This window comes from Octopus sinensis, unplaced genomic scaffold, assembly GCF_006345805.1.
Source record: "Octopus sinensis unplaced genomic scaffold, ASM634580v1 Contig03920, whole genome shotgun sequence".
Lineage (NCBI taxonomy): Eukaryota > Metazoa > Mollusca > Cephalopoda > Octopoda > Octopodidae > Octopus > Octopus sinensis.
The window spans coordinates 1-10,433 of record NW_021826982.1 but is presented as its reverse complement, the minus strand read 5'-3'; the positions used below and the strand labels follow the sequence as shown (position 1 = coordinate 10,433).

The 10,433-nt window shown below is 44.7% G+C and overlaps 1 protein-coding gene across 1 annotated transcript; it reads left to right on the top strand.

Annotated features, from left to right (window-relative positions):
• Positions 1 to 556: 556 nt before the first annotated feature.
• Positions 557 to 7,953, top strand: LOC115227495 (peptidylprolyl isomerase domain and WD repeat-containing protein 1). The gene is made up of 4 exons (XM_029798302.2): positions 557 to 725; positions 2,766 to 2,868; positions 4,580 to 4,683; positions 7,845 to 7,953. The coding sequence occupies exons 1-4, from the start codon at positions 593 to 595 to the stop codon at positions 7,943 to 7,945; spliced, it is 441 nt and encodes a 146-aa protein (XP_029654162.2). The 5' UTR covers positions 557 to 592; the 3' UTR covers positions 7,946 to 7,953.
• The last annotated feature ends 2,480 nt before the right edge of the window (positions 7,954 to 10,433 follow it).

Below are 10,433 nucleotides of genomic sequence, written 5' to 3'. Positions count from 1 at the left end.
CAGAAAGAGAAAGAGAAGGGGAGAGAGAGAGCGAAAGGGAGAGAAAAAGAGAGAAAGGAAGAAACAGAGAGAAAGACAGAAAAAGAGAGAGCGATAGAAAGAAAGAAGAAAAGAGAGAGAAAAACAAGAGGGGGAACAGGAAGAGAAAGAGAGGGAGAGAGAAAGGGACAGAAAAAGAGAGAAAGGAAGGAAGAAACAGAGAGAGAAAAGCGAGAAAGGAAGAGAAAAAGAGAGAAAGAGAGAGAGCGAGAAAGGGAAAAATAAAGAGAGAAAGACAGAAAGAGAGAGAGCGATAGAAAGAAAGAAGAAAAGAGAGAGAAAAAAAAGAGAGAGGAACAGGAAGAGAAAGAGAGGGAGAGAGAGAGAAAGAAAGAGAGAAAGGAAGGAAGAAACAGAGAGAAAGACAGAAAGAGAGAGAGAGAGAGAGAGAGAGAGAGCGACAGAAAGAAAGAAGAAAAGAGAGTGTTTGCGTGTGTGCGTTGATTTTCTTTTCGTTTTCTTTTCAAAACAATGATTTCTCCCTGGCTTTCTGCTTCCGCTTCTCCCAGTGGAACTCTCCTCACACGTAAAGTCAATAAACGTGTTCGGTGTCATGGCTGAGAATCGAAAGAGAAATTTGTCCGAGAAAGAAGCAATCGATAAGAACCCATCCGTCATCGAAGACGACGACGATGTCTGGATCGGTCCCATGCCACACGAGGCCCAGAAACCCAAGAAGAAGAAAGGTATCTCTTATTTTTTCTCTCGTTTACGAGGAGTCGTTTTTTCCCGCTTTTCTTAATGTTTGAAACACGTACTTTTGGTGGCGCAATGGCCCAGTGGTTAGGGCAGCGGACTCGCGGTCATAGAATCGCGGTTTCGATTCCCAGACCGGGCGTTGTGAGTGTTTATTGAGCGAAAACACCTAAAGCTCCACAAGGCTCCGGCAGGGGATGGTGGTGATCCCTGCTGTACTCTTTCACCACAACTTTCTCTCACTCTTACTTCCTGTTTCTGTTGTACCTGTATTTCAAAGGGCCGGCCTTGTCACTCTCTGTGTCACGCTGAATATCCCCGAGAACTACGTTAAGGGTGCACGTGTCTGTGGAGTGCTCAGCCACTTACACGTTAATTTCACGGGCAGGCTGTTCCGTTGATTCGGATCAACCGGAACCCTCGTCGTCGTAACTGACGGAGTGCTTCCACACCTGAGCACTGTATACAATAATTTCATTATTATTATTATTATTATTTGTCCCTCTTTGTTCTTGAATCTCATCTTTTCCGGTACTACTAGCGAACAGCGGTCCCGGTGCGCGCACTCGCGTGCTCGCGCTAGTTAGTCGTGACTAGTCGATCCTACAACGACTACCTAGCAAAGTAAATAAAACACAAAATAAATAATTTTTTTAAAACAAAGTATATAATTTGGCGATCCTTCGGTATAAGTACCCAAGTACCGTAAGTACTGGAAGTGGCTTTGTTTACATTTCTGAAGATAACAGAAACCCTTTAATCCCACCCCTAACCGTAACCCTAACCCTAACTCCCCATATATATATATACATTTCTTGAAATGTATCCGGTACTTATACCGAAGTTACGCCTATAATTTTTGTTAAACAATGTAAATAACACAAAAACACAAAAGAAGGATCGACTAGTCATGACTAGCTAGCGCGAGTTCGCGTGTGCGCGCACCGGGACCACAACCCTAACCCCAAAGATCCCATTTCTCCCCAACCCCATATGTAAAAAAATAAAAGGTTTTTTACGGAAATCGACGATCATATGTAAACAAATACACGTGGTCAGTTGACGTAAAATATACTGGACCCGTGGGCGATCTTACGGTATAAGTACCAGTGTACTTCCGGAAGTACCGGATACACTTCGAAAAAGTGTTTTTTTTTATATATGGAGGGTTAGGGTATGTGGCGATGCTTCGGTATATGTACACACTCTTTACTCTTTTACTTGTTGCGGTCATTTGACTGCGGCCATGCTGGAGCACCGCCTTTAGTCGAGCAAATCGACCCTGAGACTTAATCTTTGTAAGCCCAGTACTTATTCTATCGGTCTCTTTTGCCGAACCGCTAAGTAACGGGGACGTAAACACACCAGCATCGGTTGTCAAGCAATGCTAGGGGGACAAACAGAGACACACAAACACACACATACATATATATATATATATATACATATATACGACAGGCTTCTTTCAGTTTCCGTCTACCAAATCCACTCACAAGGCTTTGGTCGGCCCGAGGCTATAGCAGAAGATATTTGCCCAAGATGCTACGCAGTGGGACTGAACCCGGAACCATGTGGCATGTTAGCAAGCTACTTACCACACATATACATATATACGACGGGCTTCTTTCAGTTTCCGTCTACCAAATCCACTCACAAGGCTTTGGTCGGCCTGAGGCTATAGTAGAAGACACTTGCCCATGTGGTTGGTAAGCAAGGTACTTACCACACATATACATATATACGACGGGCTTCTTTCAGTTTCTGTCTACCAAATCCACTCACAAGGCTTTGGTCGGCCTGAGGCTATAGTAGAAGACACTTACCCATGTGGTTGGTAAGCAAGGTACTTACCACACATATACATATATACGACGGGCTTCTTTCAGTTTCTGTCTACCAAATCCACTCACAAGGCTTTGGTCGGCCTGAGGCTATAGTAGAAGACACTTGCCCATGTGGTTGGTAAGCAAGGTACTTACCACACAGCCACTCCTGTTTGTGATATTAAATTTTGTCTAATTATATTTCAGTGCTGGAATATGAACAGGTCTACCTGGATAACCTCCCTTCGGCCGAAACTTATGAATACAGCTACATGCACCGCGATGTAATTGCGCACATCACAGTTACCAAGTAAGGACTGTTTGCACTTTCTGCTTATTGTTTTTGTCACGGTTGTTTAACCTGAAGTTTAACCTTGATCTAGTAAGACCTTCTATCCATGACCACCTCATCATCCTGTATGTCACAGGATGGTCACAGCTGGAACATCTTTGATCATAGGTCTACTGGATCAGGACTGACCTGGGGCTAAACAACAAGGAAGGACGCATTAAAATATGTACTCTTTTACTTGTTTCAGCTCCATCTGAGTGGGATCACTGCCAGTACCACCTGACTGAGGCAAATGTGGTTGTATGGTTGAGAAACGAGCCTTCCAGTGTGGCTGGATGCCCTTCCTAACGCCGACCACTCCGTGAGTGTAGTGGGTGCTTTTTACGTGCCATCAGCACAGGTGCCAGATGAGGCTGGCAAACGGCCACAATCGGATGGTGCTTTTTACGTGCCACCGGCACAGGGGCCGAGCGGGACTGGCAACGGCCACAATCGGATGGTGCTCTTTACGTGCCACCGGCACGAGGCCAGTCGGAGCGGCGCTGGCAACGGCCACGTTCGGATGGTTCTCTTATGTACCACCGGCACTGGTATCACAGCTGCAATTTCCACTGATGTTGATCATCATTTAACGTCCGCTTTTCATGGGTTGGACGATTTTGACTGAGGTCTGGCAAGCCAGATGGCTGCACCAGGCTCCAATCTTGATCTGGCAGAGTTTCTACAGCCCTTCCTAATGCCAACCACTCTGAGAGTGTAGTGGGTGCTTTTTATGTGCCACTGGCACGGGAGCCAATCAGGTGGTACTGGCAGTGATCCCACTCAGATGGAGCTGAAACAAGTAAAAGAGTACATATTTTAATGCATCCTTCCTTGTTGTTTAGCCCCAGGTCAGTCTTGATCCTGTAGACCTATGATTAAAGATGTTCCAGCTGTGACCATCCTGTCTGTTATTCAAACATAAGTCAATCTGGGACTACATTATCTAATATGAACTTTAGGTCTCACCAAGGAAATGACTAGAGACCGAGACCTTTGGAAGTATGCTGTGCGTGAGAAGACCCGGCAGGACAAGTGAGACCATAACCCATGGCCTCAGTCCACTTATGCATACCTTTCCTTCTTGGGACACAAAAGTCTACTTGTGAAGACCTGTTGAGGCAAGTGAAAATCAAAAATCAAAATCGATCAACATCAATGGAAATTGTAGCTGTGATACCAGTGCCGGTGGCACGTAAGAGGACCATCCAAACGTGGTGGTGGCACGTAAAAGGCACCATCCGATCGTGGCCGTTTGCCATCCTCGTCTGGCACCTATGCTGGTGGCACGTAAAAAGCACCCACTACACTCACGGAGTGGTTGGTGTTAGGAAGGGCATCCAGCCGTAGAAACATTGCCAGATCAGACTGGGCCTGGTGCAGCCTTCTGGCTTCCCAGACCCCTGTTGCACCATCTAACCCATGCCAGCATGGAAAGCGGATGCTAAACGACGATGATGATGATAATGATGATGTCCTTCCTTGTTGTTGTTTAACCACAGGCCAGTCCTGATCCAGCCGACCTATAATGAAACATGTTCTAGAAATGTCTTCATACAATGGTGTGTAATTTAAGGAAGCTTTGGTTGTTATTTCTAGCAGAATGAGTGACCTCATAGATGTTGCCTCACTGTCTGCTGTTGTTGTTGTTGTTGCATTAATGTTCCTTGTCTCTTTTTGTCTCCTGCAGGTCTGGTTTTATAATCACAGCCAGTATTGATGGTCATGTGAAGTTCTGGAGGAAACTGGAAGAAGCTGGCATTGAGTTTGTGAAGCATTTCCGCAGTCACCTAGGTAACCTCTCTCTCTTTCTTTCTCTCTTTTACTTGTTTCAGTCATTTGACTGCAGCCATGCTGGAGCACCGCCTTTAATCGAGCAACTCGACCCCAGGACTTTATTCTTTATAAGCTTAGTACTTATTCTATCGTAAACACACCAGCATCGGTTGTCAAGCAATGCTAGGGGGACAAACACAGACACAAACATATACAAACACACATACATATATGTATATATACATATGTATGACAGGCTTCTTTCAGTTTCCGTCTACCAAATCCACTCACAAGACATTGGTCGGCCCAGGGCTATAGTAGAAGACACTTGCCCAAGGTGCCACGCAGTGGGACTGAACCCGGAACCATGTGGCTGGTTAGCAAGCTACTTACCACACACATATATATATACGACGGGCTTCTTTCAGTTTCCGTCTACCAAATCCACTCACAAGGCTTTGGTCGGCCCAGGGCTATAGCAGAAGACACTTGCCCAAGGTGCCACGCAGTGGGACTGAACCCGGAACCATGTGGCTGGTTAGCAAGCTACTTACCACACACATATATATATACGACTGGCTTCTTTCAGTTTCCGTCTACCAAATCCACTCACAAGGCTTTGGTCGGCCCAGGGCTATAGTAGAAGACACTTGCCCAAGGTGCCACGCAGTGGGACTGAACCCGGAACCATGTGGCTGGTTAGCAAGCTACTTACTACACACATATATATATACGACAGGCTTCTTTCAGTTTCCGTCTACCAAATCCACTCACAAGGCTTTGGTCAGCCCAGGGCTATAGCAGAAGACACTTGCCCAAGGTGCCACGCAGTGGGACTGAACCCGGAACCATGTGGCTGGTTAGCAAGCTACTTACCACACACATATATATATACGACAGGCTTCTTTCAGTTTCCGTCTACCAAATCCACTCACAAGGCTTTGGTCGGCCCAGGGCTATAGTAGAAGACACTTGCCCAAGGTGCCACGCAGTGGGACTGAACCCGGAACCATGTGGCTGGTTAGCAAGCTACTTACCACACACATATATATATACGACTGGCTTCTTTCAGTTTCCGTCTACCAAATCCACTCACAAGTTATTGGTCGCCCAGGGCTATAGCAGAAGACACTTGCCCAAGGTGCCACGCAGTGGGACTGAACCCGGAACCATGTGGTTAGTAAGCAAGCTACTTACCACACACATATATATATACGACGGGCTTCTTTCAGTTTCCGTCTACCAAATCCACTCACAAGACATTGGTCGGCCCAGGGCTATAGTAGAAGACACTTGCCCAAGGTGCCACGCAGTGGGACTGAACCCGGAACCATGTGGTTAGTAAGCAAGCTACTTACCACACACATATATATATACGACGGGCTTCTTTCAGTTTCCGTCTACCAAATCCACTCACAAGACATTGGTCGGCCCAGGGCTATAGCAGAAGACACTTGCCCAAGGTGCCACGCAGTGGGCCTGAACCCGGAACCATGTGGTTGGTAAGCAAGCTACTTACCACACAGCCACTCCTGCGCCTGGTAGTATCTCTTTGTTGTCAGCACGACACCGCATAAGACGACGCTCCACCAGACCATACGGTACTACACAGGAAGAGCACATCATACAGAACCTGCAACCCACACAACATGCCACACTTTGTCCACCCCAGGGTACATGGTGGGGGGAGGAGTGATTCATAAAGACTAGTGTATCAGAGGGTGCTCTAAAGTTCCTGGATTTAAGGGTTTGGCAAAAGGGTTGAAGAAACTGATCCCAGGACTTATTTCTTGTAAACCTGGGACTTATTCTATTGGTCTCTTTTGCTGAACCACCTGGTTAAGGGGACATAAACACACCAACATTGGTTGTCAAGCGATGGTGGTAGTGGACACACACACACACATATATATATATATACGATGGGCTTCTTTCAGTTTCCATCTACAAAATCCGAGGCCATAGTAGAAGACACTTTGCCCAAGGTGTCACACAGTGGGACTAATCCCGGAACCATGTGGAAGCAAGCTACTTACTACACAGCCACTCCTGCACCTATATATATATAATAATATTAGGGAGTATAACTCCAAACTTACAGGGAAAAATTCAATTTAGTATTAAGTCAAATTTCACAATATACTCTTTTACTCTCCTTTTTACTGGTTTCAGTCATTTGACTGCGGCCATGCTGGAGCACCGCCTTTAACCGAGCAACTCGACCCCGGGACTTATTCTTTTGTAAGCCCAGTACTTATTCTATTGGTCTGTTTTGCTGAACTGCTAAGTAACGGGGACGTAAACACACCAGCATTGGTTGTCAAGCAATGCTAGGGGGACAAACACAGACACACACACACATACATATATACTCTTTACTCTTTTACTTGTTTCAGTCATTTGACTGCGGCCATGCTAGAGCACCGCCTTTAATCGAGCAACTCGACCCCGGGACTTATTCTTTTGTAAGCCCAGTACTTATTCTATTGGTCTGTTTTGCTGAACTGCTAAGTAATGGGGGCATAAACACACCAGCATCGGTTGTCAAGCAATGCTAGGGGAACAAACACACACGCATATATATACATACACTACCGTCAGAAATTAATTAGCACCCTTGATTTGCTCTTCACTCAAGGTATGTGCTGTCACCTAATGGCCATATCTCGAACTATTGCTTTGTTGCGAGTTCACTGTTGCGCAGAACGATGACGTAACTTTGTTTGCAGAGCAGTTTGAGAGTCTACAGCCTTATGATGTTGACATAGCAGTGCAACAACAACTTGGAGTGCGGATGCAGACAAATCTTCCTTTGTTTAATAGATATAGGTAGCGCCTCGCAAGGACCGAAATCACACCATACTAAGTTTTCTCATCGCGTAAGACATTTTGAACAGCTCATAGGTTAATTGATTTAACCTATTTAATGTAGAAATTTGAGAAGTGCTAATTAATTTCTGACGCAAGTGTATATATATGACGGGCTTCTTTCAGTTTCCGTCTACCAAATCCACTCACAAGGCTTTGGTCGGCCCGAGGCTATAGCAGAAGACACTTGCCCATGGTGTCACGTAGTGGGACTGAACCCAGAGCGATGTGGTTGGGAAGCAAGCTTCTTACCACCCAACCACCCCTGCGTCTTTTACTTATTGTTGTTGTTCTTGTTGGTGTCATTTCAGGAAACATTGAAGATGTCTCGGCAAGCAGCAACGGCGAGTATTACTGCACCATATCGAATGACAAATCTGTGAAAGTTTTCGATGTCGTCAACTTTGGTTAGTATCGCAAACATGCTGGTTGTGGTTTTTGGCCCTTGGTCTGTCCTGATCCAGCAGACCTATGATCAAAGATGTTCCAGCTATGACCATCCTGTCTTTTATTATTCATGCATCGTGTACCTAGGAGTACATTATCTAATGTGCCCTTTTTCTGCTGTTGTTTAGCCCTAGGTTAATTCCAGTCCAGCAGACCTATTCATGCATCGTGTATCTAGGAGTACATTATCTAATGTGTCTTACAGGTCAGACCTATGATCAAAGATGTTCCAGCTGTGACCATCCTGTCTTTTATTATTCATGCATCCTGTATCTAGGAGTACATTATCTAATGTGCCCTTTTTCTGCTGTTGTTTAGCCCTAGGTTAATTCCAGTCCAGCAGACCTATTCATGCATCATGTATCTAGGAGTACATTATCTAATGTGTCTTACAGGTCAGACCTATGATCAAAGATCTTCCAGCTGTGACCATCCTGTCTTTTATTATTCATCCATCGTGTATTTAGGAGTACATTATCTAAATGTGTCCTTCCTTGTTGTTGTTTAGCCACAGGTCAGTCCTGATCCAGCAGACCTATGATCAAAGACGTTCCAGCTGTGACCATCCTGTCTTTTATTATTCATGCATCGTGTACCTAGGAGTACATTATCTAATGTGCCCTTTTTCTGCTGTGGTTTAGCCCTAGGTTAATTCCAGTCCAGCAGACCTATGATCAAAGACGTTCCAGCTGTGACCATCCTGTCTTTTATTATTCATGCATCGTGTACCTAGGAGTACATTATCTAATGTGCCCTTTTTCTGCTGTTGTTTAGCCCTAGGTTAATTCCAGTCCAGCAGACCTTTGATCAAAGATGTTCCAGCTGTGACCATCCTGTCTTTTATTATTCAGGCTTAGTGTATCTAGGAGTACATTATCTAATGTGTCCTTCCTTGTTGATGTTTAGCCACAGGTCTGTCCTGATCCAGCAGACCTATGATCAAAGGTATTCCAGCTGTGACCATCCTGTCTTTTATTATTCATGCATAGTGTATCTAGGAGTACATTATCTAATGTGTCCTTCCTTGTTGTTGTTTAGCCACAGGTCAGTCCTGATCCAGCAGACCTTTGATCAAAGACGTTCCAGCTGTGACCATCCTGTCTTTTATTATTCATGCATCGTGTATCTAGGAGTACATTATCTAATGTGCCCTTTTTCTGCTGTTGTTTAGCCCTAGGTTAATTCCAGTTCAGCAGACCTATGATCAAAGATGTTCCAGCTGTGACCATCCTGTCTTTTATTATTCATGCATCGTGTATCTAGGAGTACATTATCTAATGTGTCCTTCCTTGTTGTTGTTTAGCCACAGGTCAGTCTGATCCAGCAGACCTTTGATCAAAGATGTTCCAGCTGTGACCATCCTGTCTTTTATTTTCATGCATCGTGTATCTAGGAGTACATTATCTAATGTGTCTTTTCATTTTAACCCGTTAGTGTTTAAACCAACCATTTCCAGTCAAAATATCCTGGTTTCCGTTCAAACCAGCCAGATCTGGTCTCTTACACCTACCCTACCATGCCATTCTCTAAATAAACAATGACATCTTTGAAATCTCACAGGTGCTTGATAATCCATGATTAATTCACAACACTCTGAATAAATAAGGATTACATTTGACAGAATAATCCGAAGGGCTAAGGGGTCAGTTGAATTCTAAAATAGGTTCAGATGGGTTTTCTGAAACAGCTATCACCCAATTTCGCACCTACCCCCCACACCTTGTCTTTGGGTGCAATTAGAGGGGTCTACTCTCTTACAAGCCTTTCAGCTGTGTGTCCCCGCCCCCCCGCACTGCTTCCATTTGAGGACGATACCCCTCCTTTCTTTCAACAGATTTCAAGGTACAGGAGAGGCTGTGTGGTAAGTAGCTTGCTAACCAACCGCATGGTTCCGGGTTCAGTCCCACTGCGTGGCACCTTGGGCAAGTGTCTTCTACTATAGCCTCGGGCCGGCCAAAGCCTCGTGAGTGGATTTGGTAGACGGAAACTTAAAGAGGCCCGTCATATATATTTATGTATGCATATATATATATAATATATATATATATAAAAGGTTAATCCAAACGGGAAAACAGAAAAAACAATTACAGTATTATTATTATTAGGCGCTCAGGAAAATGGAAGAAGGAGGGTATGACGTTTCGAGCGGAGCTCTTCGTCGGAAACATAGGAGAGAAAGAAAGATCCCGAGAGGGAGGAGGACAGAGGAAAAAAAAAAATTGCAGGTAGTCTTCACGAGGTCAATATATAAAAGTTAATCCAAACAAGAAAGCACACAAAAAAAACACAACAACGCGAGGACGTGGAACAAATATAGTATTATTGGACGCTCAAGAAAGAAGGAGGGTTTAACGTTTTGAGTGGAGCTCTTCGTCGGAAACATAGAGAAGGGAAGGAAGACAGAGGTAAAAATATCCCAACGGTACACACACGGTCACATTTTGAAAATATAT